Source organism: Rhopilema esculentum, chromosome 10 (genome assembly GCF_057945365.1).
Source record: "Rhopilema esculentum isolate cy_ngs chromosome 10, ASM5794536v1, whole genome shotgun sequence".
NCBI lineage: Eukaryota > Metazoa > Cnidaria > Scyphozoa > Rhizostomeae > Rhizostomatidae > Rhopilema > Rhopilema esculentum.
In genome coordinates this window covers 7996168-8014624 of record NC_142824.1, presented here as the reverse complement: position 1 = coordinate 8014624, position 18457 = coordinate 7996168, and the positions used below count along the sequence as shown (strand labels likewise).

Genomic DNA, 18457 nt, shown 5'->3' with positions numbered 1-18457 from the left:
TTTGAAACAGAAATTATGCTTCCCTCTGCTGATTTGTAAAATATTACTTCCGCGACTGCTAAACATGGCACAAGAATTTTTTTTCTTTTCCAAGAAATCGAACAAAAGGATCCGTATCCCTGAAGGTGAAACTGTAATTGGGCGGGGCACATTTCTAAATGTAAGTGACTTATTCTGAATATTTTAGAATGGGCCGAAATGAATCTAAATACAATGTTAGGATTTGACAATCAGTCAATTAAATCCCACAAAGTTGTTTAAGCAATCAGTATAAAGTGTTACCAAATGTGGTGAAAACATTAAATGAGCCATTAAACTTTTTTCACAAACAAAAGCTTATTGTTAAATTTTATTGAGCATGGAAGGAGCATCACGTCGCCATGTAAAACAAATTTACAACATAACACAATGTTAAACAATCAGTATAAATAACAAACACTATAGGCCTTTTGATTGAAAATGATGAATCGTCAATTAAAAATAGTCTACTAACACAATGTTTTGAAATAAATTTGATCAAATATAGCTAATCTCAATAGACCATAAATCTTTGGTGTATATACCACGAATTTTTGATGTATTCACTGTATAATTTCAAAAGAGAAACATTTGAAAACACATTTTGGAAAAACATCAACTTGAAAAACATTTGCTTTACTTTTTTTCTCCTAGCTCCCCTAAGAACAATTAAGAGTAAGCCAAGTATTGAGTAAGAAGTATTTTAATAAGAAACTGCCCACAAACTGGGAAATTATTGATGATTCTTTTACATCAAAAACATCATATTTTATACTCAAAAGCAAGAGCCTACTCCCAGTTTTTAAATAACCCAATTTGCTGACTTTTTATTTCAGCTATTCAATATGATTTTAATTTTTCAGATAAAAGATATGAAAGTGTCAAGGTCACATGCCATAATCTCTCTTCATGAGAAAAAGCTGAAGATCAAGCCTGTAAGCTGGAGCTTGATACCTTCTAATTTTCTTATGCTTTGTAGCCTGCACATGATCTTGAACCAAAACGCTCAGTAGTTTTTTGAATTTCATATTAGTGGTGATAGAATGGAGTTACCTTCTTGGAATGCTAGTTATTAGAAATATTTGCTTTTCTAATATATTTTCAGCCAGTATATTGTTTTTTCTTTATTTCATTAACACATTGAAAATATTCTATTTTTTGATTCTGTGTGAAAAAGTGTATTGCTTGGAGGGCTTTGGCACTAAACATGGATTGGTATTACCAAAAGGTGACAAATTTGAACTTCTTGGTATTGTCTTGAAATATTTTATGAGAGCTTCTTGCTCTTTCCACAGGACTTCATTTCTGCTCATATATAAAGTTAAAGCAATCTTTTCTGAATATCACTGATAAGATTGGTGTAGTTTGAAATTCAGTCTAAAAGGGGGAATCATAAAAATCAAAATCTACTATGTGCAATCCTTGACCCCTGACTTCTATTTCTATTTACATAATAGACTTGTGATTTGTCTAATTGTAGATATTATTTAGTAAGTTAGTTCTATTGTTTTCTTAGATGTCCTCAAACCCTACATTTTATTGGAATGACAACAAAAAACTACAACTTCAGAAAGATACTTGGAAAACTCTAGACTGTGGTGATATCATATCATTCCTTCCAGAAGATTTCATCTTTACGATTGAGGGAGATAACACCACGAAAAGATGCAATGGTAATGATGAGACAATAAACTCTGAAATTAATCAAGATGTATCTCTTGAGAGTAATAGTGATGAGAAAGAAAGTAAAGATGGACAGCTAACTTGCAAACAAGTACCAGATGAGCCCAATGACCCAAAATCAGTTGATGTTTCAGACTCAGAGGAATTTTACAAAATACCTGAGATGAGGTTAACATGCTTATTATTATGTCTGGTTTGGTATTGTTATGAGAATCGTAACCAAACTGTATGCTCTTTAATGACAGATTGTCAATATGAAAAAGAATTTGATCAAAGGCAACAGTTCATTTGCCTAAGTTTAGGTTTAGCTGCACACCACCACTCCCTTTGCCATCGTTGTTCTCCCTTATTATTTCTGTTGTCTCTGTTATACTTTCTATTGATCACCCCTTCTCAAATCTATGGAATCACACAAAATATTTCTAGGATTTGTAAGTCTGGCCATATTCTAGATGCCCACCATCGATTATTATGCACATCTGTCCACAAAACCAAAGTTTTAAAAAGTGTTTATTTTCTTTATAGCATGAACAAATACTCTAGATGTACAGACTACAAATTATTGAATAGCAGCACTGTCTGCTAGTACAATTGACTTTATTTTTATTCTTATAACACATGTTTTCTTCTTCAAAGGTGTGATAGTTTAAAATCAAACAATGATGATTTAATAGATGAAGAAGGAGTAGCTGACAACATCACCTTTGAAGCAAAGACTCCAACTAAAGATGAAGAACCACAAGAACAAGAGAAAAGTATCTAGCTTCAATTCCTCTCATTTTTGAAAAGTGATGGATACTATCAAGATGCCTTGCCTGACAACTGTGCCATTATGGAGTGAAATGTGAATGCACCAGAAATATATGAAGTAGAAGCACCCCCTTCCACCCCAATAAATTCCCAAATAATACTGTTACACACCTACTAAGTTATTTTTGCACTTAGCTTTCTTTCTCTGGGTGTATTCCCAGAGGCTGAATATTTCCCATCCCTAATGGCATGCAGCATTTTTATCCTTCTTCTTTCCTTTGCCCCTTTACAATTTATTCTGACATCCATGACTATTTTCAACCAGTTCTCATTTCAACATGCCCCCTCCCCCTGTTCTCGGCAGGATCAGTTTTGTACTTCGTCTAAATTCGATGAGAAAATATTGGGGTAGGTGCAATATTTTGGCAACATAGTTTTGTGATGTAATCTTATGACTTGAAGCTGCCTTAAAGTAACCAAAGTTGGTAAATGGCGTTTCCTTTTGGTAAAATTGGTGCTCCTTATTGGTTAAGGGGCGTTTTCCGACAGTAAAAAGGGCGTGGGCAAAAAGTTTTTGTTTTGTCCCTCCCAGAGCCTAGTGGCTGGCGCCGCCCCTGGCAGCAGGTATCCCTTGCGTACTCCTCGTCCGACTATGCTGAATTCCAGTCCACATCTTGCTACTTCGATTCGCCGATTCTGGCCTTTGATTTATTGCAGACCTTAGCATGTGATCATATTCAATGAGTATGTAATGTGAAAATTAGCCATTTTTCGCAAGGAATAGCCACCCTTTTAGTTCCATCGTGGCCCTCCTTTGCAGTGGAAATTAAAGTCTGCACGCTGGCTAGAACAGACTAACTATGCCACTTCAAATTAGCAATGACAAATGGAAGTATCGAGGAAGTTACATTCAAAAGGGTTTATAAGAAACTTGAACTTTTTAAAGATGAAAATGTAGAGTTCTCCTTGATAGAGTTCGCTGAAAGATTTACTACATAGCTTCATACCCTGATTTACTACATAACTTAGAAAACATTCTCTCATCAAAGCGAAGCCAACAGTTTTTTAATTACGCCTTACATACTTGTTGGATTTTCACTCAGCCCCTCTCAAAGGCTAATTAATTTGATCCGCGCTCCCCTTATGTCAGCAGACGCTTGTACCGTACACGTCGGCGAAAGATTGTGGTTGCGATGCTAACACAACGCAGCACGAACATTTCGTCCAATGCTCAGATATCATGCATTCTATACTGGGAGCCACGTCGTCTTGGAAAAACTGATGTTGATGGTGCAAGTTAGAAGCTATTTACCTACATTTTCGATCCTCTTGGTACCTTTATAAAACTTCTCTATAGAAAATTTGGGGAATCTTATTTGGTTTCTCAAGCTTTCAATTGAGTAAAATGTTTCATCATATTTCTTTCTGTATTTCTCATTACGTTTATACCAGCAACTTCATTTCAGGATATTCTGCATAGTCGTCTATCTGCCTAGAAGAACCGTTTACTTTGCTTTTCTCCATGAAGAACCAGTTATTGCCTTTTTTACCTTATTCAACAATAAAGGCCGCTTTGTTTCAAGGCCACCAGAATCGGAGTTATTTGAAGCCTAGATTTCTTGTCTGGACTCTAATCTTGTCCACCGTTCCAGATCAAAACTGGATTATAAAAATTCGCCAAAGCTTTACGATTTATTCACACAAGATAATCTCTGCACTGCTTGGATTAAACTATGCGGGTAAGAAAGATTTCGGCTGCATCTTATTTACAGGACCGTCCCCATCTCTTGGAATCTGATTGATTCAGTCATGACACGCAATAATCTTGAATAGTTCTATGAGTATCTGTTGACTCGTGTTCTGTTCTCCAGAAAAGGGAAGAGAGGCCTTTTTTGCAAGTAACAAGGATATTGCTTTGGTATATGCCATACTTGCCTGTTGCCTCTACTGTTGTGTCTGGTGTATGCGTCAACCCTGGATATCCATATCCGTGGTCAACCCCTGCTTTGCCCTGTCGAAAAACATTTTGCAATCCAACGCTGACAATCATTTCTCAATTCCGAACTTTTCTTTCTTTGCTATTTTTAAACATCAACAAAATCATTCTTAAGATAAGGTCTAAACTACGTAGTACATGAAAGGTGTTGATTTTATGCATTTGTTACCTTTGCATTGGCAACAGCGTTTAGTCCAATGAAATTTTTACAGCACCAGTGTGTAAATTATATAAGGATATTTTTCGTGATCACTATCAAATATTCTTATTCTCTTTCTCAAGCAAATTCAAATACAACTTTGCCATTGGCTGACAAAAAAAGGGTGTTACCATGCTGGATGACGGCAGTGCTGCAACAAAACACTTCTCCAAAGAAAACAGGCGGAAAACCAAAGGATGCTAGAACTCCTTCAAAGAATCAAAAGCAAAGATCAAGCACAGCGAAAAGTCAATGTACGAGGCGTTTTCATTGAAAATGATAATAGAGAGTAACTGTACAATTTCATAAAGGGCAAAAGAATGAAGTACAATATAGAGCAGTACCTTGTCGTACAATACAATGTAGTACTGTACAGTAAAGTACAGTACAGTTCAGAACTGTGCAGTACAGTCCAGTCCAGTACAGTCCAGTACAGTGGAGTGTAGTGCAGTACAGTGCGGTACAGTAAATTGTACTACCATTGGCTCTGTGAAAATCCTAAAATTTGACTCTAAAGTAACTGTGTTGATCTTTCGTTGGCCATGAGTTTTATTGATGATCACCATTTAGCTTCAGCTTCTCTTCGATTCTCTTGGCTTTAGCTTTTTTTGTATTGGCTGATATTTATTTTGAACTTTTTAGTGGTGGGCGCGTTGCCAACCAATGTTATCGCCTTCTAAGATATTTTGAATGAATGATTGAATGAATCATTGAATGAATAAATGAATAAATGGATTAATTTATTAATGAAATAATTGTCTTTGTTTTCGTAACGTTGTTATCATTTTAGTCTCACCAAAGGCAAAAACACTTGCAGACAAAAACTCAGATGTTGAGTCACCGACTCAGGTTGAGAATAGAAAGAGAACATTATCAGAGAGAGAAACCAACGCCAATCCAATTTCTGACACAAAACGTCTAAAAATTTTGACCGAAGATTGCAAGGATGAACCTGTGAAGTCAAATCAGATTTTGAAGGAGTCTAACAATGAGCAAAATGTCATGGATTCTGGAGGTTCAAATATAATGCTTGACGATCGTAAAGAATTAAGTATTGCATGTGACAAAAATCTTGGAAGTATAGCAGCAGATATTGACTATCAAACATCAGCCAAAAACACAGCAAAACATGGTGAGGGGTCAAAGAACAAAATATCAAAGGATGAAAGTTCACAAATTAAAAAGGCAAAAGATGGAAAGAATATATCTCAGTGCGTTTCAAGCGAAAATGAATCTATAGATAAACTACCAAAATGCAAATATGGCAGGTCATGTTACAGGTATAGGAATTGCTCTATAGAAATTACTCATTTTTCAACATACTGTAATATAGTTCAAAGATAACATCGAAGTGCAATGCATCAGCATGTTTCTCAAAGGCTTCTTTTCATTTTCATCTTCTCGGAGTTTTCGTGCAAAAGAGAAATGATATTTAAAAAATGCAAACATTTTAAAAAATGCAAGACATACTCAAGCTTTTCGTCTTACAATCTTCAGAGTATAAAACGTCAGAACATTGATGGAAAGAGCACATGTAAAGCTTTCTTAAGACCTAAAATGTTTTTTCTTTTCAAAGCCATTTATGAATTCTGTACCGCAAAAAAGAATTTTTTAAAGTAATTTCGTAACAGTTACTCAATGTAACAAGCTTCGCTTTTTGATAAGTCCAACCCTGCCCTTGTTGTCCCAGAACTTGCTTTTAAAATGGTTTTCATTATCTACACAGAGATATAAAGCTAGCCACAAACTTGAGAAAATTGATGCTTGTTTGTGTATGTAAAAATTCCTTAAATCCATAAACTTCTAGCTATAGACAATATTATTATAAGATTGCAATTTTTTGTACCCAAGGTGCGATACATTGACATTTTTTCCTGCTACCTTTTCAGAAAAAATCCGGCGCATTTCAAGGAATTTTCCCACAGTGACAATAGTGATGATGACAAAGATGAGTCTTCAGAGCAAACTGATGACAGGCAAGAATGTCCGTATGGAACTAGCTGTTACAGGTAATTGCATGCAATTTTATCATTGGTCAATATTCATGAAAAATGTTCCATCAGATATTGCTTATTCTGAATAAAAAAGGCTCTTAATAAAAAAGGTCTATTTATGGGACAATGAAGCATATGCTTCTCTTGGCTAGCAGAGCTTTGATGAATACAATGTAGCTTAAGCTATTTAGTTGATCTGACACCATAAATCCAAACGAAAAGTATTGCTTAAAGCATCCTATGCTGACCATGCTTTCCTTGTCAAAAAACGACAATGATTTCATTTTGATGAAGTATTTATCGAAGTTTATAGTAATCTATTCAAAACCTGATAGTATCTTACAGCAGTACTTTGCATTTTTGTTAGCCCATTTACACGAGAATAGGCAATTCAATAAAATTTCAGATTTTTATCCGATATAAATTATTTTATATTTTTTATGTTCTTAAAGGAGAGGTATGCTTAGACGAGAGAAATGACTCGTTTTCATTTTCATTCAGGTGGAATTTCATTCTTCATATACATTTCTCATAACTCTTATTGTCTTTGTCAAAATGTCTCTTTTTAGGAAGAACCCACAACACAAGCTGGAGTACAAACACACACAACACCTTGCTGGTAAAGTTTATATATTATTGAGATTAAAGAAATGAATTGATTTTTACCCAGTTATTAAAACATTTACAAGACTTCTTAATAGAGCTTTTGTCAACCAGTTTGAGAAAAGGAAAAACAAAATTGTTATTTTTTCCAATCAAATCGCAATCTGTGTGAAGAATAAAGACAGTTTACCCCAGTTGTGGACAAGCATTATCTATTTGCAACCATTCGAGTGTTTTTCTTGTGACATAAAGACTGTATCTCTTTTGTCTGTGAGCAATTGAAAATGCGCGCGCAGACAACTGATTCTCTTATTCTTTTCTCAATTGGCTCAGGTGACCTGCCGTCGACAAGGAAGTCAGCCAGGACCAGAAAACAACCGAAAAAGTCAGTTATTGCAGGAGACAGCGATGATGATGCCGATGACAACGATTATGATTATGATGACAGTTTTATTGACGATAACATGGATGCCGAGAGCGAATCTTCTAGTTATGATGACGATAATTGCGAAGATGAAGACTGGTCTCCAGATGAATTGAAATAATTCATGTGTCCTTGTTTTGATGTGAATGTCTATCGTTAATTTGCTTGCACGTTGTTAGGGGTAACAGAAGCATTCAGGTACCTTTTTGTTGTATTGTAGAAGCCTGGCCTTGACCCCCACCTGAATAGAGCCTTATTTTTGTTAAGAGGATCGTATGAAGATGCGGTGAACCTAAAATATGTACATGCTTTTTGTAACGGTGATAGTCAACCGTCTTCTTGAAAAAATGAATTTAAGTTAAAGCAATGCTTGTTTGAAATGTAAGCTGCTCTTGCTTAGATTTCTTGCTGCAGAGCTAGAAAACGTTAAAGGTTCCTTTCAAGGTTATGTTCCTCAACCTGGATAAACATTGACTCTACTTTGCACTTGTTCTTTTTATTTGGATAATTTCAACCATGACGCGGTTATTTTCTGTGAAGCTTCTTCTTTGACTCTCTCTTTGACATGTCTCCTACGTTTTGTTTGATGGCCTTTGGTACCTTAATGTATATTTTGCTTTTTCAAAACGAGGTAATATATTTAACGAAATCTTTTAACCATCATGCAATTCAGTCATTTTTGGAACATCAATGCTGGCCTTTCCTGGTGATGTTTTGCTTTTCCAAGTCTTTTTAATGTCTTTATTTGCATGTAATTGCAAGTAAACAGCTCTTGCAATACGGTCAATGCTTTGTCTTAAAATGACGCACCTTTGTATGATGTTTTATTTTGCATATTTATGCGTGTATGATTTTGAACTCCGTTTCAAAGACTCTTGATTTAGTCTACATGCCTTTATTTGTGAGTATGTGAGTAATGAGGGACTGGAACGAGAGTTACTGTTGTTGTTGTTAGTGAGCGAGAAAGAAGATAAAGTTTAAGTTGAGATATAGGGTGGATAGGTAGCAGAAGAGGTTGTACATTTCAGTAGGGGAATATCGAAGAAGAGAAACTGAATTATGGTTTTTATTTGTCTTCTTTCTTACTTGCTTCCTTACACTATAAACGATTCTACTTTGGTTTACGTCTCTGCCCTTGTTTATCAAACATAGCCATTAAGGTCATACAGTATTCGATTTTTGTATAGACGGGACGAGTTCAGGGGCAGCATTTTTACCTAGTTTTGGCTACCTAAACCCCCTAAAAAATAAATATAACACAGTCCCGAAAGCTCCTCATTAAAAAACGTCTCCTTCCTCTTTATACCTTCAGACACTGCTGCAAAACGCTTTCACTGTGTTTTGAAAATATCAATCAAATGCACACCCTTAACTTGAAACGTAAGCCGAAGAATCAATTGAAGTGAATACATTATAAACCTGAGAAAACAACAAGAAGTTACAGGAACAAGTATAGATTTAATCTGCGAATCGATTCCTTACGATTGGCTGTTGTAGAAATTTAGTATACTGATCATTTCGTTGCATGCTCTGATTATTCAAACAATCTTTTGGTGGTACAAAACTTGTAAATGGCTTTGAAAAAAGCAAACATTTAGTAAACTAAAGCTTTTCGTCTGACACTCTTCAGAGTTTGAAACGTCAGAACATAGATCGAAAACTCTACGCTAAGAAATATATATACCCAGTTGTGGATCGAAATAGGCCAATCAGAAACACGAGCACATGACTGTAAAGGTTGACCAATCAGTGCCGCTTGCCTATTAGGATGTTACCAGTGGAGTCCTAAGGTGAAAACGAACTCTTTTTGTCTACACAGCAGCGGTTTTTTCGTGCTTATGTAGATAGATTCTAAAACTGCTAGGTGGAACGACGATCGGGCTTTACCAATAATCCGAAACATGTCGCCATTATAGTTTTTTGCACAATCTGGGTTCTCTAGCAAATGCTGCCCGATAGCAGAATCGCAGGTTTTAGTTGTAATTTTAGATTTGCAAGACCGAGGTGGCTGTTCTCTTTGGGGATGGGTTTTGTTTCTAATATTAGATGGAACATGTTGTTCTATCCTATCCTCCAATCTTTGGGTGGTGCGTCCTACGTAGCCAGAATCACACTGGCACGTAAATTCATAAACAACAAAACTTTTTTTGTGGCAGGAACGCAGTCCTTTTGAATGGACGGAAGGGCCTTTTTTGTACTATAAATAACACGTGGGTTGACCGCGAAGAAACAATTTGTTATGGCCTGTTTTATTTGGCTTTCAAAACGAAGGGAGTTGTTACCGATCCAGGGTAGTTTTAGATAGACCGGGCACTTTTGAGGACCAAATTTTACGTCAGCCGAGAAATTTCCTATCTTCTCCTTAATGTAAACTGAAATGACATCCTCTGGATAGCCGTTCTCCAGAAAGATCTTAGTTAGTTTTTCAAGTTCCGAGTCAAGTTTAGACTTGGAACAAATTATCAGTGTCCTATGTGTAAGCGTTTTGATGAGGCTGATTTTTCTTTGTTTTGGGCAAAACGAACTCCATCGAGTGTATAACCCCGAAAATGTGGGTTTACGGTAAACACTAGTGAGAAATCCAGTGTCAGATTTTTCAACCAAAACATCCAGAAATGGCAAGGAGTTATTTTCTTCCTTTTCAAATGTAAAATGTAGGGCTGTGTGAAGGCAATTAAGGCGTTTTAGGAAAGTATCACACTCAGCCTCTGTTTTGAAAATAGTATATGTGTCATCCACATACCGAAAATAGACACCTGGCTTTTGGTCGCAGTCAAACAAACGCTCTTCATGAAAGCCAACAAAGATATTGGCCAAGGCCGGTCCCAGAGGGCTACCCATAGCGACACCATCCTTTTGTTAGTACATTTCATTGTTAAAGCTGAATTCAACTGAACGTGTTGCAGTTTCCATCAGTTCAATGAATACTTCCTCTGGGAATGGTGGGCTATTAAGCTCGCTTCGGTACATATTTTGCGTCGGCACATATTTTGATGGTCTCATTCAAAGGGACATTAGTGAAAAGACTGCTAATGTCAAAAGAACATATGAAAGATGTTTCGTTTTCGATGTTCAAATTTTGCATGAACTCAGCGAACGTAAAAGAGTCCTTGATACAATGTTTTGAATATTTTTGAAGAACAGGGTCCAAAACTTCAGAAAGCCACTTAGGCCCCGTTCACACGGGATCGCAATCGTTCCGTTCCGTTCTTTTCCGTTCCGAAAAGCGGAACGCTCAGGGGTTGTGTTCACACGGGAACGCTTCTAACGACATCGTTCCGTTCCAAAAAGTGGAACGATAAAATAAGTGATACGAAAAGTGGAACGGTACGCAATCGTTCCGTTCCGTTCCCATGTGAACGCGCAGAACTAGTCCAGAAAATGGAACGATAAGAGTTTTGCCCCTGGCGCATGATGAGGGAAGGAAAAGGTGACAATAATAAACTCAACGAAAAAAATGGAGAATTTCAAAAACACCATTGACTGAATCTCGCCATTAGTCCATTTAAAAGATTCAACACCATTCTGCAAACATTGAAATTCCTTCCTTTTAGGGTTGGCTTCAATTTTCCCACGAGCTTGCTTATTTTGGGGCGCTTTTGTATTCTCCATTTTTTCAAATTGTTTAAAAAATTCAGAGATGGCTCAGAGATAAATCGAAATGATGAAATCTATCTCCATTATGGACATGCGCATTAAAAATCATTCGCTTATTTTGGCGCGCAAATTGCAGAACGGAACGATTGCGTTCCCGTCTGAACGTAAACAAAAATCGATACGCGATCGTTCCGTTACCGTGTGAACAGTATACCTTTTCGTTTCAGAAACTGGAACAAAAATGGAACGGAACGATTGCGTTCCCGTGTGAACGGGGCCTTAGCCAGTTCGTGTTGTGCTGAACCAATCATAGACAAAATGGGTCTAAGTGGAACATTCGGCTTGTGTATTTTAGGGAGGCCATACATTTGTGGACGTTGTGAACCATCATAAACTTCGTTGGTCAACACTTTTGAAATAACCAGCTCCAAAAGGCGTTTTTGAAGTTTCCGCTCTAGCTTGGCCGTTTTATCCTGTGTTTCGACGTCACCCAATTTTTCGAACTTTTCTTTGTCGAGGAGAATATTCTCCATTTTTTGGATGTAGTCCTTTTTGCTCAAAATAACCACTCCTGAACCTTTATCAGGCTTAGTAATAAAGATGTCATTATTAGACCGTAGAGATTTTAATGCTTGAAAATGTTCTCTATGCAAAAGAAAATCGAGTGGTCGATGGGAGAGCCGCTGTAAGCGTACGCCAAATCGCTTAGTCGTGCTCGTAATTTGTTAAATTCCAAAGCATCAGAAATATCGTGTCTGGCAAGTTGAGCGTGTAAAATTTCGAATTTATTTCTTAGCGTAGAGTTTTCGATCTATGTTCTGACGTTTTAAACTCTGAAGAGTGTCAGACGAAAAGCTTTAGTTTACTAAATGTTTGCTTTTTTCAAAGCCATTTACAAGTTCTGATTATTCTTCAGAAACTCCCAGTAGCACGTTTTCAATACTAATGGCCTAGGCAAGGCAAGGTACGCAACTACTATGTACCATTCTGTTTTGTGAAAAAGATGGAAGATTTAGTTCCCTTACCTAAACAGTCCTTGTTGACTATTAAGAAGGAAAAAATATCATCGAGATAATGGAGAGAGCCAAGCTTTACCATTTTACCTCGTCAACATCGTGGTTTTCGCTGCTCTGATGATAATTGATGAGGACAGGGCAAAATCTCAAGAGAGTATCGAAAACCCTGCTAATCAAATGGTTCAATGAACTTTGTTCACTAGGACAGCCACAAGAGATTTCTAAAAACCATTCCGAACACGATTCTTTGAGTTTTCGATCAACTTAAGACATCGGACCTGATTGACTTTTAGCTCACGGTGAATAATGACCTAGCGAGTCTGATTCTTGTGCCTTGAGGATAGAGCAGAAGCTCTCTCAGCTTACCTTCATCAAGATATTTGAGGCTACTGGAAAAGAAATATAATATCGGTGCTTCGTAACTCTTTAATTAATTAGACAACGCTTCAGATGTTACATCTATCTTTCGATTACAAGTTTACGTAATAATTTAAATACTGCATACTTTGTCACTTAACAAGCATTCTCTCTAGACAATAATGTTATTAGTACTACATACTTAAATTCTACACAAAAAGTGTTCCGTTACAAAAATATATATATTTTAATCTGGGAAACATTGGTATTTTGCTTGAATTAGTAAATATAGGGCTATTGTATCTGATACTTTTATTAAGCAACTGGCTCTTTTTTCGATGGATCATTCAACTCGAAAGGGTACTGTCTCGCAGAAATTTACTAGGCCTGTTACTGGCATGCAATGACTGCTTTATTAACTACCATCTTATTCACTTTATATTTACACGCTTTCAACAAGGGAACGCTTAAGGTATGTACACGGAAATTGCAATTTTTTGATTTTAGCATAAGATAGATAATTACTGAAAAATATTCATTGAAATGATAGAGAAACGTCAAATGACAGAAGTGGACTGACAAGGGATGCTGGGAAACGATCGCATTCTAAACAGAGTCTCTTCATTGTATTCTAAATTTTACAAATCCACTTTTTCGGACCCCCATAATATCAGCAGCAGCATCCCTGGGAAAGTGCTGACTGTCCGCCCCTGTAAAATTGACAAGTCCAATTGATAGCATCCTGGTTGCAACCAAGGAAAAAATTAATGATAAGATATCTCTAAACATTTAGGGTTTTACTAATCAAAATACGAACCATTGTCATATAAGCATATTCCCAAGCTATATATTGTCCTTTGTGTAGCCTACAAGTTTTGTGTCTACTCCAATTCGGGTATTGATTTAAAATGACTTAAAAGTTAACTTCAACTTCAATTCAAAGAGTGTTTCAAAATAGCACTATGAAACCCTAAAACTCTGTGTCAAACTGCCCTGTGGCGATTTAATACTGCAAATGATGTTTTCGATTTTCTGACACCAATTTTTTTTTAAATAACATTTCCTTGAAAAGTGTTTCTTGATTGTCGCATCTTTGATAAAGTAGCTTTTTCATTTTACTTCAATAGAGTGCTAAATAACGGCATCATCAAATTACCGTCTTCAAATTTTGATGTTCGTCTCGTTATATCTCAGACAATCCGTAAAACACTAAACCAATCTGATACATATATAGGTATTTCATAATGCACTTCGAGGTGATATGATTAAAAGCAAATACTAGATATTTTTGACGTGATCTCTTTGCCAGTCTACTTGCCATTTTACTTGAACTAAAAATGCTCCTTACTAAAATGTACCCTTTTAGTACTAGATATGATCAATCACATTGGTTGAAACAATTGCTCTGTGGATTTGAATACTCGTTTGTACATTTCGATACTTATCTCCATGGCTTTGTTTTCAATTATAATCTACAAGACCTTTTGTTATTAGAATAGGCCTGGTAATGAGAATGGATCCCGGATGTCGATCGTTGCACGTCGTCTGCGACTTTTACAACAAATGCGTTGCACTTTCAATCGACTTTGTTAACTATACTGTTCAATTCAGCGATTCTTCTTTTCCAGTTCAGAAGACTTTTGTGTAAACGGTCAACGCAATGCCTATAGCTGTCAATGAAAGGAGGCAAATTCTCGTTTCTTCAGTCTACGGTCATCGATTGACGGGGGTCTACTGGAAACGCAAATCCCTCGGACGGGCTGCTGCGCTTTTGTTTTGAATTTTACCACTATCTACAGCCACAGCCTTGGACAACTGTGTCAGAGTAAGTTTTCATGACTATTTGGTTCCCCATATCGATGTATAAAATGTTCGTATCCCCTAGCGATGAAGGTACGCAGCACGGAGGAGGAACCAAAGATGGGTCGAAACTGTTCATTTGGTTTTGTATCACAGCGTGATTTGTTGTATTCATATGGGGTCCAAGGGGCTTGGGGCATGTGCCCTGACAGTAGTACATATCGAAACCCATGGGATGGACTATCTGCTTGTGCCAACCAATGCTTTCAAAATCAAGGTAGTAAGGTCTTCTTCGGCACATTTCTTTCTTCGCCTTTTCGTGCAACTTTCTTGCTCGGTGTCTGCTGCTGTGGCGGTTCGAGTCCCGGCCGCGCGGATTTCCTCGTACCGCGCGGCGTTCTCGCTTCATACCGGCTATTGAACTCTCAACAACAAGAAACGGCCTTTGTCGTTCCCAATCCATGACAGTAACCATGGATGGTTCGACCTTGCTCAGTACCATTGCTTCCCAGGGTAGAGTCAATCCATTCTTTGCATTTTGCACTTCAATTGTAAACATATGTTTCTTTACACGGTTATCCAGCCAATTTTGAACGACAGTTGTCACATCAAATTTCTCCCATTTGGGTTCTGATGTATTTATATGCCGCTCCTCCACAAGAGATCTCCGAAGCCTTGACGTTCCTTTGTTGTGAGTGTGAGCATGGAGATATGCCTTTGCTCCATCTCTAAACGAATCTTTAGCCGTCTTGAAAACATGCAGCTCAACCTTTCGAATCTTCTCGTTGTTTGGAAAATCATTCAGGTTGAACAATATAGATTCCTTGCCAAACTGAAGTTTCGAGTCTGAAACATTAAAAATATTCTTTAACTGGTAAAACATTTCAAATTTCTTTAATATATATCCGGAGCATTCGAAATAAAGTTACGACGGATCTTTAATTTATGTCAAGTGAAAGGAAACTTAGCTCGTTTAGCTTAGACCCCAGTTTACACACAGTCGATCCAGGAAATAAATTAGCAACCTGAAGCACCAAGAAGCAAAAGTTGTAAATAATTTATTGCTACCTAAGAACTGTCAGTGTTATTTTGACCGAAAAAATCTGTGGGACCTACTTGACATGCGCTCTAAAGTTCAAGCTTGGTTCGTTCAAATAGTATCAGTTTCATTAGCTATTGTTAGCAAATCGCCAATGTTGTGAAGTTAAGAATTCAAAGCAAATTACCAGGAAAGAAAAGGTAAAGTCGGGTCAATCATAATTCGCATAAAAAATTCTCTATTCTTTGATGGCAAAATTAAAGTTAAGAGTGAAAATTTTGAGGCTTTTGATCATTTAAATCGAAATTTTTATGTAGGAAAGACAGACGTAATTTTTTGGGAGATTTGTTAACTGACAATCTTGTGGATGTATCGTAGTGGGTTTTAAAAACCAAACTACCGCAAAAGTATTATCAGGAGTCTGGAATTGCTGAAAAACTCAAACAAATCGTCTTACAGCGGAAGCCAGGGAAATATCCAAGCTTTTAAAGACCTGCTGTTACATAGCGTGTCCCTTAACAGAACGGCCAAACAGAAAAAAGCTGAAAATAAAGTTTCTAAATGAATATATAGTTAATTGAATTTGATAATGATGCTACATTCCCTTTTCGGTAAAAACAAACAAGAGGTAATCATGCTTTGTCTGCTGCAAGAAATACCATCAGCAGTGTAGCCTTAGCAACGGCAGCAAATTCGTACAGCCTCGACCAATTACTGCATCACAAAGCAGCACATTCAAAAATAACTTTGTGAGGATTTGGGGAATGCACTTTTCTGCTTTGAAAGTTGCAACTCGTTACTTTGAAAAGTTTCAAAAGCTACAAAGATTTTTCTTCATAAAAAGTATGTTTGAAGTGAGCTATTGTCAAAGAAATCTGTCACCGATAAAATGTGGTCAAATTGTAAGCAATTGGCCAGCGTCGTAGCCTCTGTACATATTCAAAGTAGAAGAGAGATAAGGAAGCGTTTAATGTATGACACACTAAAGGGGAAATTCACAGCGTCATAATTTCGTTGTATCATTGTTTGATTTAAATCAAATATTTCGTAGTTTAAACTCACCGTCATGGTGCAGTATTCTGACAACATTCGTCATCTTGTCTGTGTCATCGTGAACTTCGCCATTCCATTTGCGGTACATCGTCCACAGATGGTCGGGTACATGCAACGTGTTTCGGGGAACAACCTTCTTACTGAAGCCAAACAGTGCAGAGAGCTGTTTCTCTACGTATTCCTTTACTTTGCGTTCTTGGTGGGGTCTTGGCATCATGTTTTTAACAGCCAGTAGCTCATCACCGGCTTGACTCTGCCCCAAAACCGAAATGGCTGCTGCAACGACAATTGTCAACCTGGCCATCCAAGTTCGGTCCATCTTGTTGTACTGCTTTCTAGAATACCAGTAAGACACTGATAAGCTCGACCGGTTTAAGCAAATCGGGGTTGCAATCATCGACGAATTCAAAGAAATGCCAACTAATCTTCACTAAAAGCAAATGCAAACATCTAGGCCACAGCGAAGTAAGACGTGATATGAGGTCACTCGGAATATCTTGAAATATCACACTTACTGGAATACAAAGATTCAACGAGCGACTGTTGAATGGGACTTGGTGATCTCAACAGCTCTTGACTCTAAATCTCGAAATTCAAATTTCATACAGAAAAACGTGTATTTCATAATGTATATCTACACGAACTAGAACTAATGCTGCGTTTGTTACTGAATTTGGCCAAAGCTACTGGGTTCTAACATCCTGCTCCATGTATCCTTAAACGGAGTTAGCGCGGTCTTGCCCCCGCTAACAGTTGCCGAGAATATTCCTTAGCAGTTCTTTTGGAAATGTCAATAATTTCATTTTATTGCTCGGCTACTTGAGTTCTTCAAAAGCATTATGAATTATCATAGAAAAGTCAGCAGTTGTGTCTGAACAACAAAATTAACAAGATCGTTTGATCTTTTTATATGTTAGATTCCAAAAAGACCCTTCCAAGTAACATTTATTGGCCTTTATCTAAACTTTTTACACTCGATAACTCTCAGAGAATTTCAAGTTCTGATCAGAAGTTCGTTCTGGTGCATCATTTCAACATTTTTGTTTGGAATGTATTCTCTTGAAATTCGTATAAATTGCCTCTCTGTTTTCTGCAGAAGAAATAAAGGGCGTTGCCATACAATTTTTCCTGGCCTTCAAGCCAACACCTTTTCTTATGCGTAGCGTAGCTCTAGATGTAATCCAGAAATGTTCTTGGCGCAATTTTAAGGCATGTGACATGCTCTTTGTGCAATGACATGAAATGTCTACAGCTTTCCATGTTTCAACAATCGCAAGACAACAAAATACCAGCGGCATTATTTTCCCGTACCCGGAAATCTCGTAGGATCACTTCAGGTCGCTCTGCTATTTTTTATTGATTTACCCACTCCCTAATTTTTAATAGTTTTTGAGACCTTTGATAGAGAGTTGCTTGTTAATTATGATTTTAGATCTGCGCTACATAACCTGTCTGCTAGCAACCTCCCTAACTATACAACAGCTGCAAAAGAGATGGATAAAAAGGTCACTGTCAGCTGCAAAACAAATCAAAGTTCTATTATAGAAGATATGATATGGATCTTAAGGATTGGCTGTTTAGATGCTCCAAGGCATTTCAAGGGTGCCAGGCAGACCTATATGCCATACCATACATACTAACTGGTGGACTGGTACAGAGTGATGGGTCTTAGTGTATATAAGTTTACCATCTTAGCACGTATTAGCAAATCTCTAAATGCTGTTATTCGAAACGGCGTACCACGTTATAGATATTAAGCATTAGCTCAAAAGATAAAACAGAGCATTTGGAATGGGTTTATTTAAGAATTCGCGGGTCTTCACCGGAATACAAATTAAATATTATCAAATCCATGCTAAATCTCGAGCATATTAAATAATGATCAATAAGAACTGTGGTCAATCATAGAAGAAAGAAGTAAAGACTAT

General features: G+C 37.1%; 2 protein-coding genes across 3 annotated transcripts in view; one reads left to right on the top strand and one right to left on the bottom strand.

Annotated features, from left to right (window-relative positions):
• The window catches only part of LOC135692607 (bone morphogenetic protein 2-B), a 44605-nt gene that overhangs the window by 3085 nt on the left and 23063 nt on the right, over positions 1–18457 (bottom strand). Inside the window, exons 2-3 of the mRNA XM_065210803.2 lie at positions 16539–16864; positions 12290–15283 (exon numbers count right to left, since the gene is read on the bottom strand). Coding sequence (XP_065066875.2) covers positions 14427–15283; positions 16539–16864 — 1183 coding nt within the window. The 3' untranslated portion in view covers positions 12290–14426. The remainder of the gene's footprint in view (positions 1–12289; positions 15284–16538; positions 16865–18457) is intronic.
• LOC135692570 (uncharacterized) lies at positions 11–8537 on the top strand. Of its 2 annotated transcripts, XM_065210750.2 has the most exons (10): positions 11–160; positions 882–953; positions 1196–1246; positions 1535–1869; positions 2338–2456; positions 4730–4900; positions 5437–5926; positions 6536–6655; positions 7210–7259; positions 7577–8537. In XM_065210750.2, the coding sequence occupies exons 1-10, from the start codon at positions 65–67 to the stop codon at positions 7786–7788; spliced, it is 1716 nt and encodes a 571-aa protein (XP_065066822.2). In that variant the 5' UTR covers positions 11–64; the 3' UTR covers positions 7789–8537. The 2 variants fall into 2 exon arrangements, with proteins under 2 accessions (XP_065066822.2, XP_065066831.2); XM_065210759.2 differs by lacking the exon at positions 1196–1246.